General features: G+C 38.0%; 1 protein-coding gene across 2 annotated transcripts in view; it reads left to right on the top strand.

The window, feature by feature from the left end:
* Window positions 1-13743: 13743 nt before the first annotated feature.
* slc23a4 (solute carrier family 23 member 4) overlaps window positions 13744-23955 on the top strand; it is a 30418-nt gene continuing 20206 nt past the window's right edge. For both annotated transcript variants that reach the window (XM_062036077.1, XM_062036078.1), the window contains exons 1-3: window positions 13744-13934; window positions 15289-15429; window positions 20468-20625. In XM_062036077.1, the coding sequence (XP_061892061.1) occupies window positions 13887-13934; window positions 15289-15429; window positions 20468-20625 (347 nt within the window). In that variant the 5' untranslated portion in view covers window positions 13744-13886. The remainder of the gene's footprint in view (window positions 13935-15288; window positions 15430-20467; window positions 20626-23955) is intronic.

Genomic DNA, 23955 nt, shown 5'->3' on the forward strand with positions numbered 1-23955 from the left:
CGGTCAGAGCGAAAAAAAGATGCGTCCTGCACTGCACTCTAGTCCTTCACTCTCACGTTCCTCATCCACGAATCTTTCATCCTGGCTCAAATTAATGGGGTAATCGTCGCTTTCTCTGCCCGAATCGCTCTAGCTGCTGGTGTAAACAATGGGGAAATGTGAGGAGCCTTTCAACTTGTGACGTCACGCTACTTCCGGTACAGGCAAGGCTTTTTTTTATCAGCGACCAAAAGTTGTGAACTTTATCGTCGATGTTCTCTACTAAATCCTTTCAGCAAAAATATGGCAATATCACGAAATGATCAAGTATGACACATAGAATGGATCTGCTATCCCCGTTTAAATAAAAACAATTCATATCAGTAGGCCTTTAATATTCACACCTGCTGCCCAGACGAGCCGCTCTCCAGGAGCTTCTTGAATGTAATTGACGCATTTAACTTTGTACAGTCTGTGTCTGGTTCCACACATGAACGCGGGCATACACTCGATTTAGTGCTCTCGTATGGTTTGTGTGTTTTTAATTTGGACATTTGCGACGCTGTGTTCTCTGATCATATGCCGATCCTGTTTGATATTCCCACTCAGTGTCCGGTTAAATTGTGCGAGATATAACGACTGATGAACACCTTCGTTCGATAATGAAGGTTGCCTCCGCTCAAAGCCTGAGCCCCGACATTAATGAACTAGCATCCAAGAAAAGATGGCAGGTATCTGACTTGGGCACATCAGATTAGATAAGTGTGTTGCAAACTGAGCAGTTTAAAGTCCTGAATGGTTGGTTTATTCATTGTTATTTTATTTTCAAATTTATTAGCCTGTGGAAAAAGTTAATGTTGCTATTTACCTCAGAAGGCTGCAAATAGAAAAGAGGCATTACATTTTTATTTAAATTGTATTTGATATGCCATTGATTTTTTTAAATTATTATTATTATTATTTGAAACTCGATTTTGCATGTCACTATAAAGTTATATAAGCCTTGCTTGTTTAATATTCAATGCAAAACTTGTTTGGGTCCCTATTAAAAGGTTAATTTGGTCAACATTGGCCCGTGGCTTTGTTCAGTTTTAAATTTTGGCCCACTCTGTATTTGAGTTTGACACCCTTGCTATAACACATTAAAATGACAATTGGTCCATAACGTGTGCATACGTGGCAAGTGTTGGGAAAATAACTTTTGAAAATACATGTTACTTTTTCCAAAAAAGCACTTACATTACTAACACAATTACTCCTTAGTTAATGTTATTAGATACCAGAGAAAGTCAATACTGCATCACTTTTTCAAGAAAACTTTAAATATCTGGTGTGTGCTGTTGAGATATGTTTCATGAGATAGCGGTCAAAAGGTCATATCTGTGACTGTGTGTGTGCTGCACATGACACACAGACTGGTACATCAGAGTGACAAAAAATTTAACTTTTTCTTATCATGAATGACCTTAGGGGAATATTTGCCTGGTCTCGTGTGTGAGTTGTTTTAAATAATCACAATGGACTGACTCAAATGCAATTTTATGGAAAATTCAAAGGGCACATCTGATAAATGTATTACAGAAACATTTGTAATCACTTTCTGGAAGACTCAATGGATTTGAGCACATCATCAATTTCTTAGAACGGTTACACATTAATTAAATGTATGGTCAATTAATCTTGACCTATGATAACATCTTGTTCAGACCATTTATTTAACGTTGTGCTTTGTGACTAAAGCAAGGCTGTCCAAACTTTCCGTGAATAGCCTTGAATCTCAGTAAAACTAAGATAATGATATTCGGTTACAGCAGAAAAGTTAGTCCCACACAAATACTAAAAATTAGACATAATTGTCATGACCTGACATTAGTGAGAATATACTTATTGTAAGGTATTTTTGAGTTCATTGAGGTTAGCTAATTTTACTTGTTTTGGAAAGTCTTGAATAGCAAATAAATTTGCTTAGTTCAAATAAAATACCTCTAATTTTTGTATTTTTTTTTTCTAGTTTTTGAACACTGACTTTTTGCAGTGTTGATACTGAGTGCCAAGCAGAGAGGTAATGGGTCCCATTTTTATAGTCTTTGGTATGACTCGACCGGGGTTTGAACCTACCGATCTCAGGGCGGACACTCTAACCACTAGGCCACTGAGTAGGTTCACTGCTCACATCCACCAAGGTACCTTTCTGGTGGACCCCAGAATCAGAGGCCGCCTTTTCTTCGCTAAACACATGTTTACGAAAACACCCATTCTAAAGCACCTTGATACGGCTTAGCAATTTTTGTCGAGGTTGATGCATTGGATACCGGAGGTGGAGCAGTGGCTGAAAAAAAACTATGATATGGGGAATAGAGAGCTGCTGGCCATTGTTCTGGTGCAACAGGAGGGGAGGCACTGATTGGAGGCTTTTATCATTTAGTGTTGTAATGTGTTTACTGTCATGGTTACCAGAGTCGTTTATAGAGAGAGTATGGCCAACTCGGTTTGAGAACGTGTCCTAAATATTAATCTCGTGACTACTTGCTATCTATACATGCAAAGCCATACACAGTTATTTTTGTTATTAATATGTTTTATTGATTATATTACAAATAAACAGTCAAATATGGATTGTACATGGCAATATCAAGTACAAAATATATAAACAATTAATATATTAAGTATATTTATATACAATACAGGCCAAAAGTTTGTACACACCTTCTCATTTAATGTGTTTTCTTTATTGTCATGAATATTTACATTGTAGATTCTCACTGAAGGCATCAAAACTATGAATGAACAATTGTGGAGTTATGTACTTAACAGATTACTCTTTCGCACACTCTTGGCATTCTCTCGATGAGCTTCAAGAGGTAGTCCCCTGAAACGGTTTTCACTTCACAGGTGTGCTCGAAGCTCATCGAGAGAATGCCAAGCGCGTGCAAAGCAGTATTCAGAGCAAAGGGTGGCTATTTTGAAGAAACTAGAATATAAAACATGTTTTCAGTTATTTCACCTTTTTTGGTTAAGTACATAACTCCACATGTGTTCATTCATAGCTGTGGTGCCTTCAGTGACAATCTACAATGTAAATAGTCATGAAAATAAAGAAAACGCATTGAATGAGGAGAAGCTGTGTCCAAACTTTTGGCCTTTACTGCATGTATATTTAAATATAAATATATATATCTATACCTATATATAGATAGATGGTTAATTTGTATGTTTAGCACCTAACAATGCTCCTGATGCTATAGTGTCACAAAGAAACTGCATCCATCACTCGGCTTCTAAAACTTACTGCTCATGGTCTTTGTGTTCGAGCTCAAAAATATAAGGTCCTGGATCATAATCATTGTTGGCTCTCACAAAGTCTGCTGGATTAGCATTGTTGTTGATGGGGAAGGGATCTGTGGTTCAATCACACTATCACCATCACCACCATTGGGGACGGCGTGCCGCAGTTGGGAGAGTGGCTGTGCCAGGAACCCTCAGGTTCCTGGTTCAATCCCCACCTTCTACCATCCTAGTCATGCCCATTGTGTCCTTGAGCAAGACACTTCACCCTTGCTCCTGATGGGTCCTAGTTAGCGCCTTGCATGGCAGCCCCCGCCATCAGTGTGTGAATGTGTGTGTGAATGGGTGAATGTGGAAATAGTGTCAAAGCGCTTTGAGTTCCTTAAAAAAAAGGTAAAAAAGCACTTTACAAGTACATTTACCATTTATCACATAATTGGCTTCCTCATTATCTCTCAAAATAGCCCGGGAATCTCCGGGAGATTGTTACTATTTTGATCAAATCTATTTATCCGCAAACTTTGGAAGTCTTCTGGTGTCGTTAATCGAATATGACAGTAGCTTCAATATAGACACAACTTGTTTTTCCAGTATAATAATAATAATAATAATAATAATAATAATAATACTGGATTAGATTTATATAACGCTTTTCTAGACACTCAAAGTGCTTCACAGAGAAGTGGGAACCCATCCCATTCACTCCTGGTAGTGGTAAGCTACATTTGTTGCCACAGCTGCCCTGGGGTAGACCGGTCTACTGGCACTTCAATTTGCATATAAAAAGCAAAGTGTTCATTCCGTTTTCTAACTTTTCTTCCAATTCCGTAAAAGAAATCATCTGACGGATGCGTCAGGGATAATGCATAATCATGTCATCGCATGGTGACACATCCTTCTAGACCGCACACTGTCACATGCAAAGCATTCACACGAGGGTGTCCACTGAGGTCATCCAGTCTTGCTGCTGACGTGAGCTTCATTTCCACAGACTATATATATGCACCATATGATGCTCCTTCTACTGGATGTGACAAGTGAAGATAATTATTCAGATTACCCTTTTTAATAGACAATTTGTCACATGTCGAAATATAACCGTTAGAAGACTAAACAGTGTGATAAAACATTTTTTTATGTAGAATTTATGCTTAAGGTATTGTGCTAATAGGCAGGGACTGTTAATGTGTTGGTTGGGCCTAACTTCTTGATTTAAATCAATAGGGAATACTGTGACTGCTGTGAGAATTGTGTGTCAAAAAAGGTTCCATCCTTGGAACAGCTCACAGTAATTCAAGAGATGCGGACTACTATCAGTCTCTTGGACCAATACAGCATTTAATACAATTTAGAGGGAAATCGGGTGGGTCAAATAAGGTAACTAAGTTAACATTAATGGTTTATATACATCATGTGATAGTGTGGCAACATGTGTTAGTTATGAACACTTGACTGCCCAAAAAACCTCTTCAAAATTCCCAGATACGGCTCGCCGGCGTCCAAAATCCAAAATCTGGGCCGCGGGTAGTCTGGAGTTAAAAAAAGTATATGTATTTATATAGTTTTTTAATGATCATTTTTTTAAATCCATCCCAGGGTCCCCAAACTACGGCCCGCCAGCGTCCAAAATCTGGTAGTCCCGAGTAAAAAAATAAAAATAAAAACCTTATTTTTTTATTTATTTTTTTATTATAATTTTTCAAATCTAATTTAGGGGTCACAAAACTACGTCTCGCAGGCCAGATACGGCCCGCCAGCGTCCAAAATCCAAAATCCGGCCCTTGGTTAGGCCTGACTAAAAAATTATTATTATTATTATCTTTATTTTTTTAATTAAAATTTTTTAAATCTATCCCAGGGTCCCCAAACTATGGCCCGCCAGCGTCCAAAATCTGGCCTGCGGATAGTCCAGAGTAAAAAAAAAAAGATATATAATTTTTTTATTTTAATTTCTTAAATCTATCCCAGGGGTCCCCAAACTACTCGCGGGCCAGATATCAGGGTCCAAAATCCGACCCGCGGGTAGTCCTGAGTAAAAACAAAAATATGTATATCTTAATTTTTTTAAAATAATTTTATAATTTTTTTAAACTATCCTTTCTAGCCCATCCATCAATCTATTTCCTACCGCTTGTTACTCCCGGGGTCTCCTAGCCGCTCAGGCAAATCATATTGTATATATATATATATATATATTTATATATATATACGTTAGGTGAGGAAAAAACACAGAGGCTATTTCATCCCTGCTCTTCAGGGGAATTCTTCAGGTAAACTCCCCTGAAGAGCAGGGAAACCTGCGAAACCGGCTTGTAGGGATGAAATAGCCTCCGTGTTTTTTCATGACCTAATGTATATTCCGCTCGACCCCGATATTGAACACTGTATAACGGATAAACCACAGAAACCTTGACTATATATATACATATATATATACTGTGTATATATCTATGTATGGGCCGGCCCCTGGCTAAATTTTTTTAACCCAATGCGGCCCCCGGGTCAAAACGTTTTTGGACCCCTGGTATAGGGTGTCAAAATATTGCGTTAATTGTGATGAATTCATTACAATCATATTTAGGGAGTTATTTTTTAACCGTTTGAATGTTGTTTTACTTTCAGCATAACGTACATTGGAGAAATGGCGTCATTTTTGGGCGTGTTTCGACCCGGGTTAAGATGACTTTATACTATTATAATCAGTCTTCAGGAAAACGGCGTTACATAACAACTGTGTTAATAATGCCATTACTTTTTCTAGTAACGATTAATCGACGGTAATTAATTACTTTCATGTACCTTACAACGCCGTTACCGATACGTATAAAGTTACGTGGCACGTGATGCAGACAAGACTGCTTTAGAATCTCAGCAAGCTCATTCACTTCAGGAAGTCGCTCTTTATTCGTGCAAGCTGCAGCTGAAGTCCCGCTTCACTTGGCAACAGGCAGCGCCTTTTAAAGGCACGCACTCTTCTCTCATGAAACATCTCTCATCTGCATACACCAGATATATGAAAGGTAAAAACAAAAGTAACACATTATTTACATTCCATAGTAATTCATTACATTTGTTCAATAATAATTCCGTTATTAATTCAGTAATTTTTTGGGGGAAAGTAACGTAAATGTAATTAATTACTTATTTAAAGAAATGTTCCCAACACTGATTATAACACATCTGTACATCAATATAGGGATATTTTACATGTACAATGACGTGTACATTATATTTAAAATCATCCAGCACCCCCCGCGACCCCGAGAGGGATAAGCGGTAGAAAATGGATGGATGGATCATGCATGCCATTTAAAGGTCTCCCTTCCTAACAAATGGCTTCACTTTTGCCAGACGGCACATCTGAAAAAAAAACAACCTCTCATAACCATACTTGCCAACCCTCCCGTTTTTAGCGGGAGAATCCCGGTATTCAGCGCCTCTCCCGATAACCTCCCGGCAGAGATTTTCTCCCGACAAACTCCCGGTATTCAGCCGGAGCTGGAGGCCACGCCCCCTCCAGCTCAATGCGGACCTGAGACTGAGTGGGGACAGCCTGTTCTCACGTCCGCTTTCCCAGAATATAAACAGCTTGCCTGCCCAAAGACGTCATAACATCTAGGGCTTTTATAGAGTGCACAACTGCGCACACAACAAGGAGACGAAGCAGAAGAACGAGGAAATTACAGACATGGCGGCCGAAATGATATACTCATCATTAACGGAGAAGTTAAACAGGACAATACTGCCATCTAATGGCTAGCCACCGGAACACTGAAATTCAAGTATTTTTTTTTTTTCTATGTAAATAAAATAAATATTTATATATATACATATACATATATAGCTAGAATTCACTGAAAGTCAAGTATTTCATATATATATATATATATATATATATATATATATATATATATATATATATATATGAAATACTCGAGTTGGTGAATTCTAGCTGTAAATAACCACACCCCCCCCCCCACCCACCCCCGACCAACCCCCCCCACGCCCCACCTCCCGATATTGGAGGTCTCAAGGTTGGCAAGTATGCATAACAACAGACTGACTTTGTTTAGCAAAATTCAGATAAATGCCAAGATTAATACCCAGATTCTGTACCACTTTGCAGTACGGGCAGGAGAACCCAGATTAGGAACAGCATTAGGGAGAATGTTGGATCCAAACACAAGGCATTCTGTTTTGGACTCGTGTAAGAAAGTATGTGACAAGCTGTCTCTTATGCAGTTGAAGCCTCAGGGCTTCAGTAAAGTTCAAAGATTGTATTATGTTATCTAAACATTATAAACGCTACAAATTATAAAAAAAATGTTATTGAACAAAAATGAGGTTGCGTTGCGTGACTCAAATGAAGATTGTCTAGCACAGTGGTTCTTAACCTAGTTGGTGGTACCGAACCCCACCAGTTTCATATGCGCATTCACCGAACCCTTCTTTAGTGAAAAATAAAATGTTTTTTTTTTTCAAATTCAAGACAAAGTTATATGCTTTTGGTAACACTTTAGTATGGGGAACATATTCTAAGTAACAAAGACTTAATTTAGAGTTATTTGGACACTAGGGGAACATATTCTAAGTAATAAAGACTTAATTTAGAGTTATTTGGTTAGGGTTAGGGTCAGGGTTAGAGGGTTAGGGTTATAATAAGGCCATGCCGAGTAAGGCGTTAATAAGTACTTAATAATGACTAGTTAAGAGCCAATATGTTACTAATTTGCATGTTAATAAGCAACTAATTAATGGTGAATATGTTCCCCATACTAAAGTGTTACCATGTTTTTTTACTGGTGCATAAAATGAACCGTGCATGAACATCACCTTGTTCAAACAACAAAACCAACACAGTGCATAAACTCACAACAAATTCCACACTTGCAAACCAGTCAGCTGTTGCCGTATCCGTAATACGCCGATAGGGAGAAGTTTGTATTTACACGATGAGTCGGGTGTGTTTTGATCTCCGCCGAACCCCTGAGGCCGACTCACCGAACCCCTAAGGTTCGATCGAACCCAGGTTAAGAACCACTGGTCTAGTACATACACCCCCTGGAAAAAAGGGTCATTCCTTCAAGCTCTTCACTCAACACTCAACATACTTGCCAACCGTGAGACCTCAAAATGAGGGAGATATTTAAAAGGGCCGCAAGGAGGGGTGGGGTGAGGGCAGTCACACACACACACACACACACACACACACACACACACACACACACACACACACACACACACACACACACACACACACACACACACACACACACACACACACGCACACACACAAAAGTAAAATTAAATACTTGAATTTCACAATGTTCATTAATTTGACAAACAGTCCACAGTAGGGTTGTACGGTATACCGGTACCAGTATAGTACGGCGATACTAATGAATCATATTCGGTACTATACCGCCTCTAAAAAGTACCGGTCCCCCGCCTCCCTTTTTTTATTAACGGGCATGACGGCGCGTCGTCGTCACGTCGTGACATTGCTGGTTTTACGAGCATAGGAGCATGTTTGGCAGCGCACAATCACAGAGTACTTACAAGCAGACAATGTGTGTGGACAGAAAAGGATGCATTTTGTCTAAAAAACTAAAGATAAAGGTGAAGCTATAATACTGAAACGCCCTCAGGAAGAGGTGTTTATGACATGGCTAGCTAGCTAGCGGCTAACGTCCAGCCGCAGTCTGCAGTGTTTTAGTTACTTCTAAATCACTAATCCTCGCCTCCATGGCGACAAATAAAGTACGTTTCTTACAAGTATCATCCCTGCAGGACGAGGTATATCTAAACATGCTTCACTACACACCGTAGCTCACCGGCGTCACAATGTAAACAAACGCCATAGGTGGATCTACACCTGACATCCACTGTAATGATACCAAGTACAGGAGCGTATCTAGTCGATACTATGATTTTTTAGCATCACAAAATCTTTTTTAGTTTTTAAAATATGTATATGATGTTTATAAACTCAGGAAATACATCCCTGGACACATGAGGACTTAAATATGACCATTGTATGATCCTGTAACTACTTGGTATCAGATCGATACCCACATTTGTGGTATCATCCAAAACTAAAGTAAAGCATCCAGAGAACAGAAGAATAAGGGATTATTACATTTTAACAGAAGTGTAGATAGAACACGTTAAAAGAGAAAGTAAGCAGATGTTGACAGTAAATGAACAAGTAGATGAATGATTTCTTTTCTACCGGTCAATACGTGGACTTTGGGATGGTTTGTTTTCCCGGAATGCAAAGGAAAGTTGGAGCGGGTAAGGCGTGAAGGTAAGGACATATTTATTTTAACACTATCAAAAGGAACAAACGAAAAGTGCGCACAAGGGCGGAAGTACAAACTTGGCTAGGAACAAAATTAACACATAAACAGACTAAGGACATGAAACAAAACTTACTTGGTCAAGCATGGAAAGATCATAGAACTATGACATGGACGCATAATCATGGAGGTATCAGAGTTAATCCAGAATGTCAGGGTAAGATAGATAATGTCACCAGGACGATCAACAGAAAAAGACAGGCTTAAATAACAGTGACATGATTAGTGACAGGTGCGCGAGTGCAAAACGTGAGACAGGTGCGTGACATGAGGACAGGTGAAAACTAATGGGTTGTCATGGAAACAAAACAAACAAGAGTGCACAAATGGTCCAAAAACCAAACCGAACATCACCAAAACAAAACATGATCACACAGACATGACACTACCACTTGTCCTTAATCATTTTGACAAAATAATAGAATGATAAATGACACAATATGTCACTGCATACGTCAGCAACTAAATTAGGAGCCTTTGTTTGCTTACTTACTAATAAAAGACAAATTGTCTAGTATGTTCACTATGTTATTTAAGGACAAAATTGCAATAAGAAACATATGTTTAATGTACCGTAAGATTTTTTGTTAAAATAAAGCTAATAATGCCATTTTTTGTGGTCCCCTTTATTTAGAAAAGTATCGACATACATTTTGGTACCGGTACAAAAATACTAGTATCGGACAACCCTAGTCCACAGTAACAAAATAAAGTAAAGTAACAAATTAAATAGGTGTCTGCAGTACCCGTGCAAATGATGGATGGTGTTGAAAGTTAAATAAGAGAAGTCGGATCTACAAAATTTGCAGGTAGCATACCCCTTTCCCTGAAACCTGTCCTGGATGAATTGTAATTATTTTTTCCAATCATTTTGGAGTTTGCACGCATAGATGTATTTCCTCTTTTTACTGCCATTTCTGAGACATTGATGTTGCTTCTTCTGCTTCTTCTTCTTCTGTTCTGATTGCCGCGCTTGACTTTGAGGTGTAACTGTTATTATTGTCCGGCCGGCCGGAAAAGGCGCGAGAATGGTGGCACCGGGAGATTTTCTCCCCAGTATGCAGATGTCATGATGTCATCAAAGTTTTAGTATAAGGATTAAGTGATAGAAGAAAGGTAAAAATACAAAAAAATTGATTGTGGGAGCATAAGATAAAGTTATGTTCAGGTTTCACTTTTCTCATTGCACATAACCGTGGTGTGTTCAAAGACCCTCACTTAGAGTTAGAAACAGACAAGTCACTAGGTTTTAAAGACAGTGGGAGACTTAACCTCCAGGAGATGCACTAATATTATTATAATCATAATAATGATATATAACCATGATTTGTATTGTCCACTGATGATAAACCCTGTTCTAGTCAACAATGACCGGTAAATTAATCTTCTCGCCACTTTATATTTAATTTGTTGGCATTTTCTCATGGAAAAACAAAAAAACTTAATCAAAAAAACAAAAAATTAAACCAAATAATTATTGGGGGGCTATCCAGATGTGTTCTAGTCTAGATGATGTCATCTTTTGAAGTAAAAAACCTAATCAAGGTTTCACATGTGTTGTAAAAAGCTAGTTTTATGCGATAATTACTTTTTAGTAACATACCAAGTGTGAGTGTGTGGGCCGGCAAGGTTTAGACTTTGGGTGGTACATGGGGCCTTTCAGCAGTCTTGTGAAAGGGGGCCCAAAATTTGGTGCTCTGCCCCTGGGTATGTATCAGTACAAGCCAGGTAGAGTTACTTGGAAATAATCATACTGTATATACTTGTGTCAGTATACACTTGTCAATATAAGTATACAGTCGTGGTCAAAAGTTTACATACACTTGTAAAGAACATAATGTCATGTCTGTCTTGAGTTTCCAATAATTTCTACCACTCTTATTTTTTTGTGATAGAGTGATTGGAGCACATACTTGTTGGTCACAAAAAAACATTCATGAAGTTTGGTTCTTTTATGAAAATGTCTACTGAAATCATGATATGGACAAAGATAAGACCTTCTGGCCACAATACCCAGCAATATTTTTGGAGGAGAGAAGGTGAGGCCTTTAATCCCAGGAACACCACCCTACCGTCAAGCATGGTGGTTGGTAGTATTATGCTCTGGGCCTGTTTTGCTGCCAATGAAACTGGTGCTTTACAGAGAGTAAATGGGACAATGAAAAAGGAGGATTACCTCCAAATTCTTCAGGACAACCTAAAATCATCAGCCCGGAGGTTGGGTCTTGGGCGCAGTTGGGTGTTCCAACAGGACAATGACCCCAAACCAGGCCTGGCCCTAACCAATCTGGCGCCCTAGGCAAGATTTTAGGTGGCGCCCCCCTACATAGGCAGTGAAGTGTATATACTCACAAGAAACCGAATAGCTTTGTCTTTGACCTTTTTTTTTTACTTAAAGAAAGCAAATTAACATATTATATGAGAATGTTATGTTATGATTATCTTTAACCGAATCACAGCAGTGCTCAAATTAAAAAACAGCATTCCCTCTCATGTGATATTGCTTAATTAACATTAATGATGTGCACTTTAACAACTAGGCTTACAACTATACCTAATATATAAAGGGGTGGAAAAGTGACTATTACCTGCAGGGCAAACATTAGCTAACCAGAAGGCAATAACAATGTAAACAAAAAACACCTGCTTAAAAGATCTAATACAAATGTCCCTGAGGAATGTAAGGTGGGAGTACTGTAATTACCTAACGTTACATTATTATTTTCCATAACAATTTAGCCCCCTTCACAATATTAACCCGACGTTAAAACAGAACTAGCTATTTATTGATTAGCAATTGCCGAATCATGTAACATTAGCTTAATGCTAAAAAGCCAGGTTACTATCACATTCTGTAACAGACAAATCATTTAATGTAGGCTAACGTTACCTACCTGCTACCTCTGTCTTTTTCTCGTTTCTCCTCCTCTTCTTTTCTATTTTTTCTTCCCTGGGCACCTGACAGTTTTGGCCGTTTTGACATCCTGTGTTGATTTTTTGATGTGGTGACGTCCAAAAAGAGTCATGATACGGGAAGGGAGGGGGCGCACTGTGCGGGGGGAGGGGGGCGGGGGGGCGTAATGTTGTAACAAATAATATTTCTATTAAATAGGCTTTACTTTGCATTTTAATTAACGTGGGATTATTTTTTGTATTTAGAAATAATAGTACCAATTTTTTTTTCCTTTTTTTTTTTCCTCTCCAACATTTGTGGCACTGGCGTGGCGCCCCCTGATGGACGGCGCCCTTAGCATTTGCCTATACGGCCTATGCCACGGGCCGGCCCTGCCCCAAACACACGTCAAAAGTGGTAAAGGAATGGCTAAACCAGGCTAGAATTAAGGTTTTAGAATTACCTTCCCAAAGTCCTGTCTTAAACGTGTGGACAATGCTGAAGAAACAAGTCCATGTCAGAAAACCAACAAATTTAGCTGAACTGCACCAATTTTGTCAAGAGGAGTGGTCAAAAATTCAACCAGAAGCTTGCCAGAAGCTTGTGGATGGCTACCAAAATCGCCTTATTTCAGTGAAACTTGCCAAGGGACATGTAACCAAATATTAACATTGCTGTATGTATACTTTTGACCCAGCAGATTTGGTCACATTTTCAGTAGACCCATAATAAATTCATAAAAGAACCAAACTTCATGAATGTTTTTTGTGACCAACAAGTATGTGCTCCAATCACTTTATCACAAAAAAAAACAAGAGTTGTAGAAATTACTGGAAACTCAAGACAGCCATGACATTATGTTCTGTACAAGCGTATGTAAAATTTTGACCACGACTGTAGTTCTAAAATCTCAGACCAGTATATAGAATGCAATCATGCAAGCATTTTTACTTTATTTCCGACTGTAGCGACGAGTAAACTATTAGTACAGGTTAATGTGAGGGTGGAGGGCCGGGGGGTTTGTTATGACTTGTGAGAGATGCCTGCCTTCTAATTGAATGATGGAAACAAACGGATGCTGTCTGAGTCCGCCGGTGCCAGTGGCTACTTGGTCAGCTGCTGTTACTGTTGTAATTGGCTTCACATGAGCTAGGGGTGCGACTCATTTCAATCCTCAAGCAGAGCAGTCCCATGTTTCAACTCTGCTGCCTCCTTCCATGCCGCCCTTCACCGCCCTCTCCTACCTCCTCACTTGCTCTGTGCTCCTTTTCCCCACAAGCTGCGTTGATCTGCCTTTCCAGCGGATGTTTTGCACATTCTTTATCCGTTTTTCTCTGTTTTTGTGACCTAGAAAGCTACCTGAAGTCGACATGGCTCCAGAAAAGGAAAGCAATGGGCTTGACAACTTCGCATTTACGGTGAGTACAACATCGATTTTTGTCCTCACAGTTAATCAATTGTACCTACAGTATTAAACATACACAATACAGTGTGATACAGAAAATGGAATGCTTTAAAGTTACATTAATTAGTCTTTCCTTGGGTAACACATTGTTAGTTAATCTGTTTTCTAATCTGGGATTTAGTAATAAACAATGACGTGCATACTTAGTGCAATACCTTTCTGTTTTTATTATTTTCTTCCGTCTACTAGTATATTTTTTTATACATAATCATATACAACACATTTCATAGTACACTATATATATTATTCATGTCAATTTACAAGATTGCTATTAGGAGATTGTATGAACAAGGTTTTGTTGTATAAACCTCCAATGACATATTATATGAAATACCGTATTTTTCTATAAGTCGCAGTTTTTTTCATAGTTTGGCCGGGGGTGCGACTTATACTCAGGAGCGACTTATGTGCGAAATTATTAATACATTACCATAAAATATCAAATAATATTATTTAGCTCATTCACGTAAGAGACTAGACGTATACGATTTCATGGGATTTAGCGATTAGGAGTGACAGATTGTTTGGTAAACGTATAGCATGTTCTATATGTTATAGTTATTTGAATGACTCTTACCATAATATGTTACGTTAAAGTACCAGGCACGTTCTCAGTTGGTTATTTATGCGTCATATAACGTACACTTATTCAGACTGTTGTTCACTATTCTTTATTTATTTGTCTATTCTTGGTGTTGGGTTTTATCAAATACATTTCCCCCAAAAATGCGACTTATACTCCAGTGCGACTTATACTGTATATGTTTTTTTCCTTCTTTATTATGCATTTTCGGCAGGTGCGACTTATACTCCGGAGCGATTTATACTCCGAAAAATACGGTAATCTAAACGCTAAAATAAAGGTTGTGTGAGTTAGTCAAGTATAATACTGTAGCATAAGTTACAGGACAGTGAAACGGTTTTCCTTGAGTATATTTATCTTCTAACCCACAGTCCCAGGTTTGTTACAAAATGTATTGCTGTCAAAGACACACACACCTTGTTGAATATGCAACCATTTTTAAAAGAAAAGCATCAAGATATGTAGTCATAAAAAAACCTGCTAACAACAGAAAGTCCAACCTCCAACAAGATGGTTAGGCCTGCTGTAAATACTGTTGATATTGCAGTCACATTACATATCAATTCAAGATAACCCATTAGATTATGATCACATGATCAAAGCAGAACCACATAATTTAAGCATTGTGCTGACTTTGTTGTGGTCTTGCCTCTTTTATTGGCACAAATTTGACAATGGAAAGACCAAAATACATTTCTGAAATGTGTTTCTGACTGCATTAAAGCTCATGGGGAGTGACTGTGACCTGCAAGACCCAAAACATGGGGAAGAAGTTGACTCCTCCATGGATGATGAGCGCAGCAAGCTGGTCTATTGCGTAACAGATGTACCGCCTTGGTACTTATGCGTCCTTCTTGGTATTCAGGTACGTACGTAACATAGTATAGAAATGTAGAAATAGTCATCTTTGGGTACCTCTCAATTCCATTGCAAATCTTGGGGTGATAATTCGATTCAACACGATTCTCGTAATATTATTTGGTTTATAATTACAAAACCCAAAACCAGTGAAGTTGGCACGTTGTGTAAATCCTAAATAAAAATACAATACAATGATTTGCAATTGCATAGACTGCAAAGACAAGTTATTTAACGTTCGAATTGGAAAAATGTGTTATTTTTTGCATATGTTAGCTCATTTGGAATGTGATGCCTGCAACATGTTTCAAAAAAGCTGGCACAAGTGGCAAAAAAGACTGAGAGAGTTGAGGAATGCTCCTCAAACACTTATTTGGAACATCCCACAGGTGAACAGGCTAATTAGGAACAGGTGGGTGCCATGATTGGAAATAAAAGCAGCTTCAATGAAATGCTCAGTCATTCACAAACAAGGATGGGGCGAGGGTCACCACTTTGTGAACAAAATGCGTGAGCAAATTGTCGAACAGTTTAAGAACAACATTTCTCAACGAGCTATTGCAATGAATTTAGGGATTTCACCATCTACGGTTTGTTATATCATCAAAGGGTTCAGAGAATCTAGAGAAATCACTGCCCGTAAGCGATGATATTACGGCCCTTCGATCCCTCAGGCGGTACTGCATCAAAAAGCGACATCAGTGTGTAAAATAAATCACCACACTGATATTTCATTTATGCATTCACGCCTGTCCTGGTTGTCTGTTGAACAAAAGATGCATTGTAGTCTCCTTATGCTCTTTAGAACTATCATGTTGGATCAACCACCAGATTAGTTTTACAAACAGTTTTTAAAATCAACACACATATTCATGACACTAGGAATGCCAGCAATGGCTATTTGGCACTTCCTGCTCCCAGGACCAATCTCCTCAAACATACAGTCATGTATAGATGTATATCATTCTGGAATCGGTTGCCATCTCACATTAATCTCTCACAAAGTAAATTGTCATTCAAGACAGCTTTGAATTTACACCTATTGCAGCTGCCCACATGACGTGAATTTGTAATACTGGGTTTAGCTAACTTTTTTATCTTATGTTGTATTTTTCCATTGTATAATGTCTGGTAATGCATGTATTCTTTGTATTTTTATTTTGTATGCTCCTATATGGACCCCAGGACGACTAGCAGTCGCTTTGGCGTCAGCTAATGGGGACCCATTCAATAAACAATACACCACATGGGCTCAGGAACACTTCAGAAAACTACTGTCAGTAACTACAGTTTGCCGCTACATCTGTAAGTGCAAGTCGAAACTCTACTATGCAAAGCAAAAGCCATTTATCAACAACACCCAGAAACACCGCCGGCTTCGCTGGGCCCGAGCTCATCTAAGATGGACTGATGCAAAGTGGAAAAATGTTCTGTGGTCTGATGAGTCCACATTTCAAATTGTTTTTGGAAACTGTGGACGTTGTGTCCTCCGGAACAAAGAGGAAAATAACCAACCGGATTGTCATCGGCGCAAAGTTCAAAAGCCAGCATTTGTGATGGTATGGAGGTGTATTAGTGCCCAAAGCATGGGTAACTTTCACATCTGTGAAGGCACCATTAATGCTGAAACGTACATACAGGTTTTGGAGCAACATACAGTATGTTGCCATCCAAGCAACATCTTTTTCATGGACGCCCCTGCTTATTTCAGAGAGACAATGCCAAGCCACGTGTTACAACAGCGTGGCTTTATAGTAAAAGAGTGCGGGTACGAGACTGGCAGGCCTGTAGTCCAGACCTGTCTCCCATTGAAAATGTGTGGCACATTATGAAGCCGCAACGGTGACCCCGGACTGTTGAACAACTTAAGCTACATCAAGCAAGAATGGGAAATAATTCCATCTGAAAAGCTTAAAAAATTGGTCTCCTCAATTCCCAAACGTTTACTGAGTGTTGTTAAAAGGAAAGGCCATGTAACACAGTGGTAAAAATACCCCTGTGCCAACTTTTTTGCAATGAGTTGCTGCCATTAAATTCTAAGTTAATGATTATTTGCCAAAAAAAATGCAGGTTTCTCAGTTCGAACATTAAATATCTTGTCTTTGCAGTCTATTCAGTTGAATATAAATTGAAAAGGATTTGCAAATCATTGTATTCTATTTTTATTTACGATTTACACAACGTGCCAACTTCACTGGTTTTGGGTTTTGTATAATACAACTTTTTCAAAACAAGTTACAGGTTACAAAAGCTCCTCGTGGCTGCTGACGTAGCACTTACTGTATACGTGCTGTGTTGCCTAAAAACATCTTTTGAAAAATTCATTCTTTACATTTTATTTACAAAAATCACACAATGTTAATCTAACTCAAGACAATCTTTACAATACTTAGGATATAAAATTACAAAGCAATTAAGAAGACAAATACAATAATTGATTCTTAGAAAAAAATTAAATCAGTTAAAAAAATAAATAAATTAAGGCATTTTTTAAAATCGATTCTTGAAAATTTGGAATTGATTTAGAAATGGACGAAATACAATTCATTTGGATTTCAATCATTTTTTTTAAGCACCCCTAATAAATAATAATGCTTATGTTACCATGTTGCTGCTGTCACATATACTGTATATACTGTAATATTGTACATGGTCATTGGTATGTATTGTATGTATGTCAAAAACATAATACAATATATCTGTATGTATATTATTCTGTACACATATTATGTATATATGTTAAAAAATGTTATCGCTATATTAGTCTATTTATACCTGCATTGTCCTTTCCATCCTTACACTTTCAATCATTGTAACTGAGCTACTGTGTTGAACGATTTCCCTTGTGGATCATTAAAGTTTGTCTAAGTCTAAGTCTAAGTCTAATGTAGGGTTACAGAGAAGACAATACAATCTGAAGCCAAAATAAGACGTTTCCACCTCCTCGCCCTAATACGCGTCCTCCAATGAGCCTTGATGACCAGGTTCGCCAACGCCGTGCCAGGCTCGATGGCTATCATTCATCACATCGCTGGAGGAGCGATCACATTAATTAATTAAATATCATTTTGACTAGTCTTTGTTACATATATAAATGCACTGACCAGTAAGCAAGCATACAGGATTTTTGTAAAATTTTTGATTTTCAGTTTTTTTTATCCATTTCTCTAAAGAAATCCACTGTCAACCTACCATGCAGAATATCAGAAAAATAATCTCACTTTTTTTTTTCTAAAGCAGATCAAGATCATGTTTGTTTGACTGTGTATTTATTTAAAGAGACAATGCACATCGATGAACACAATAACCCACAGGCTGTGTAAGTATGCCGAATTTGACCAATAATGCTTATTTCCCTCGACATACAAAACGGTTGACACAACAGCACAGTACAATAAAACTAGACAAAAACACAAGCATAAAGCAACAGTAAAAAAAAAAATGGGTTCAAAGGTCCAAAGGTAACGATAACATTAATAATGACAATAGTAATAATGAAATAATAATGATAAGTAATAACATTAATAATAATAATAAATAAAAAACTAGTGTGATTTCTTTCAAATGTAAGCACATGGCTCCAAACATGGCCCATGTGTGATGAAAAATAAACTTAAGAGCATTGTGATTTGAATTCCAAGCATGTTTGTTGTTGTAAGCAAGCAAGATGTGTGCAATCATAAAAACATAATTCATCACATGATGGGTCAAGTCACTTGAGTCTTCTTCATGGTTGGTTAGACTCGCTTCGTTTTATACACGTGGACCGAATTGTGGAATCTGTTTCAGTTATACTGGATGTCCGAATCCAGGGGTTGCTGCCTTGTGTGTTTATTTACACTACCGTTCAAAAGTTTGGGGTCACATTGAAATGTCCTTATTTTTGAAGGAAAAGCACTGTAATTTTCAATGAAGATAACTTTAAACTAGTCTTAACTTTAAAGAAATACACTCTATACATTGCTAATGTGGTAAATGACTATTGTCTGGTTTTTGGTGCGATATCTACATAGGTGTATAGAGGCCCATTTCCAGCAACTATCACTCCAGTGTTCTAATGGTACAATGTGTTTGCTCATTGGATCAGAAGGCTAATTGATGATTAGAAAACCCTTGTGCAATCATGTTCACACATCTGAAAACAGTTTAGCTCGTTACAGAAGCTACAAAACTGACCTTCCTTTGAGCAGATTGAGTTTCTGGAGCATCACATTTGTGGGGTCAATTAAACGCTCAAAATGGCCAGAAAAAGAGAACTTTCATCTGAAACTCGACAGTCTATTCTTGTTCTTAGAAAAGAAGGCTATTCCACAAAATTGTTTGGGTGACCCCAAACTTTTGAACGGTAGTGTATATTACCTTCTGCAAGGGTTCTGTCTATACTGCTATTCCAGTCTTCTCTCTAAAGCAGTGGTCCCCAACCCCCAGGGCCGCGGCCCGGTACTGGTCCGTGGATCGATTGGTACTGGGCCGCACAAGAAATAAAAAATAAATAAATAAATAAATAAAATAAAACATTTATTTTTTATTAAATCAACATAAACAACAAAAGATACACTTACAATTAGTGCACCAACCCAAAAAACCTCCCTCCCCCATTTACACTCATTCACACTCATTCGCACAAAAGGGTTGTTTCTTTCTGTTATTAATATTTCTGGTTCCTACATTATATATCAATATAGATCAATACAGTCTGCAGGGATACAGTCAGTAAGCATGCATGATTGTATTTTTTTTATGACAAAAAAAAACCAAAACAAAAAAAACAGTGGACAATGTTTGGGTGCTCCTCTTGTCCCCCCCAAAAAATTGCTTTTCTGGAGAACATTTTGCACTTTTTTGTCCACCTGTAAACATTTTTTTAAAGTGAACATAACCCAGCAGGAACGTTGATTACATATTATTTTCCTTTAAAACTGAATTCGAAGCGACGTTGCAAAACAGTTGTATTTGTAAGTTGAGACGACATTGATGTCTGTTAAAGGGTTACAAACTTGTATTCATTTGACAATTTCTTTTTGTCATTCTTCTTGTTGCCTTAGCACTGCTTGACGGCGTTTGGAGGCATCATTGCCATCCCGCTGATACTTTCTGAAGGCCTGTGTCTTCGACACGATGCCCTCACACAAAGTCATCTTATCAGCACCATCTTCTTTGTGTCTGGCATCTGCACTCTGCTCCAAGTCACCTTTGGCGTCCGGTAAGTACGACTCAATCAGTGAACTCTCGCAGGAGACCATCAGACAAAATGTCAAAAAATAGTACATAAACTGAGATAATACAAATATATCTATATTTTGCCATTTAGTGGAAGAGCATTTATTTGTTCTGTCACTATACATCGCCATGGATAGAATAACAAAGAAAAATGATCTAGAACTAAAAATATGTATTTTGTTTGGACCAATTTAGTGAAAATGGAGACACTCTTATGAAGGGATGGGAATTGATAAGATTTTTCCGGTTCCGATTCTGCTTAAGGATTCGGTTCTTTAATCGGTCCTCTTATAAATTCTTATTTGTTGCATGTTCCAACTGCTGGCATTTTTATAAACAAATGCTTGTCTTTGCTCTTGTGCAAGAGTTGCAGCTGCTCTTTGCGTATGTTTTATGGTTAAAAAAGTGCTTGTTAATTGTAAAGTTTCATTATGTTCCAATTAGGGTTGTACGGTATACCGGTATTAATATAGTACCCCGATACTAATGAATTATATTCGGTACTATACCGCCTCTGAAAAGTACCGGTCCGTTAAATATCTAAACATGCTTCACTACACACCGTAGCTCACCGGCATCACAATGTAAACAAACGCCATTGGTGGATCTACACCTGACACCCACTGTAATGATACCAAGTACAATAGCGTATCTAGATAATACTACTATGATTGCGCCAATATTTTTTGGCATCACAACATCTTCTTTAGTTTTTAAAAAATATATATTATGTTTATAAACTCAGGAAATATGTCTCTGGACACATGAGGACTTTGAATATGACCAATGTATGATCCTGTAATGACTTGGTATCGGATTGATACCCAAATTTGTGGTATCATCCAAAACTAATGTAATGAATCCGATTTTTGTTTGTTCATATGAGCGTGTGTGACTTTGTGCAGTTAAAATGTGCTATATTTGTGTATAACCGTGTTCATACTGTATAATTGCATTGTGACCACGCACTACAACATGGTACAAGCAAGATTCATCCCATGAAGCAGGCGGACATAAATGCCTTTGTTTCAGCAGCTGTGTTCGGTTTGGAACACAGACAAACTGCATTTAAGCAGAATGCATTAAGTGGGATTAACAATGCTGCTGCTTGTGATTGAGAATTTTCTTTGAAGTCTTTAGTAGGATTCTTTTCTTATGAAAAGTACTGCAACAAAAATGAATAAAAAAACATTTTAGGTTTCTTGAAAAAAATATTTATGAATTTGATGAAAATCTACTTCAATTAAATCCCTTAAACCAGTTATAAGACCTGCATGGAACATTCAGGTCTGATAATAAAGCCTACCGTATTTTCCGGACTATAAGGCACATTTAAAATCCAGTGCGCTTTATAACCCAGTGCGTCTAATGTACGGAATAATTCTGGTTTGGCTTACCGACCTCGAAGCAATTTTATTTGGTACATGGTGTAATGATAGGTGTGACCAGGAGATCAATCAATCAATCAATCAATCAATGTTTATTTATATAGCCCTAAATCACAAGTGTCTCAAAGGGCTGCACAAGCCACAACAATATCCTCGGTTCAGATCCCACATCAGGGCAAGGAAAAACTCCACCCAGTGGGATGACAATGAGAAACCTTGGAGAGGACCGCAGATGTGCACAGGAAGCCAGTGCAAGTGAGCCAGTATAGGCGTAATATGATCAAACTTTCTTGTTCTTGTCAAAAGTCTAGCAGCCGCATTTTGTACCAACTGTAATCTTTTAATGCTAGACATAGGGAGACCCGAAAATAATATGTTACAGTAATCGAGACGAGACGTAACGAACGCATGAATAATGATCTCAGCTTCGCTGGTGGACAAAATGGAACGAATTTTAGCGATATTACGGAGATGAAAGAAGGCCGTTTTGACTCAAGTAAACAACACCAACATTTTATATGTTCCATTGAAAATGTAGAACATTACACACGGCGCTCAAAAATCCATCAAAATGTTTCAGTATGACTTTGGTAAGCTATGAAGCCGCACCGATTGATGGATTGTACAACATACGAGTATTAATATGGTGTGTGTATAAGGTAAGACATTATCTGGCATTTTGTTTCGCAATATTATGCAAAAGCAACTTTTCTTACCTTCTGGTACCTGCTGATCTGTATTTGGGATCTGCATAAATCCTGAAAAATTGCGCGCGTCCACATTTGTAGTCCATGTTGACACCGTAGTCGATAAGCTTCTTCTTTTTCTCTATCTTCTTGTTATGGGACATTCATCCTCCGCTGTTGCCATAGTAGTGTAAAGTCCATACTTATATCTGTCAGTAAACTCGCCATGAAAGCACTAAAACATACCGGTGTAGTGAGTTCACATTATTCACCCAAGGAACTTTAGTTATTAGAGAGTTCCGGTCGGACGGTTTTTCACGGGACACATTTCTGGCGTTGTTGTTGTTTCCGGATGAAGAGATGCTGCTCCGTTATTCATTTAAGTAAAGTCAGAATGTCATTAAAACAGTTAGCTCCATCTTTTGACACTTCTTCCACTCCCGTCCTTGCACGATACATCGCTACAACAAAGATGGCGGGGAGAAGACGCTGTCGATGGTGAGCCACGTAAATAAGACCGCCCACAAAACGGCGCAACCGGAAGCGACTGTCAGAAAGCGGCTTGAAAATGATCTGTAAAACATACTCTATGCAACATTTTGACCAAAGAACCACCATTACATGTTATGTAAACCAGTGGTCCCCAACCTTTTTGTAGCTGCGGACCGGTCAACGCTTGAAAATTTGTGGGATGGGGGGGTATTTAAAAAAAATAAAAAATGTTTTTTTCCATAAAGAAATACAATCATGTGTGCTTACGGACTGTATACCTGCAGACTGTATTGATCTATATTGATATATAATGTATATATTGTGTTTTTTTATGTTGATTTAATAAAAAACTAAAAAAAAAAAAATATATATATACATTATTTATTTTTTTAAAATTTCTTGTGCGGCCCTGTACCAATCGGTGGTTGGGGACCACAAGAAAGTCTTTTCAATTTAGAAAAAAAAATAAATAATATGACTCCTCTAATGCGCCCTATCATTCCTTATATATGAAAAAAGATTGAACATAGACCATTCTTCGACAGTGCGCCTTATAATCCGGTGCGCTTTATGGTCGGGAAAATATGATATAATCTAAATATTTAATCATATACTCTAATAATACACTGGACTCAGCATGATGTCTAATCAGCCTTCAAGGAACATTACATCACTTTAATGTTGTGAATGTAATTGTTGTGATAACGTCTGCTTTTGTTTTGAAAATAATGCATTTTGTAAATGTAC

The sequence above is a fragment of the Entelurus aequoreus genome, linkage group LG24 (genome assembly GCF_033978785.1).
Source record: "Entelurus aequoreus isolate RoL-2023_Sb linkage group LG24, RoL_Eaeq_v1.1, whole genome shotgun sequence".
In the NCBI taxonomy this organism is placed as follows: Eukaryota; Metazoa; Chordata; class Actinopteri; order Syngnathiformes; family Syngnathidae; genus Entelurus; species Entelurus aequoreus.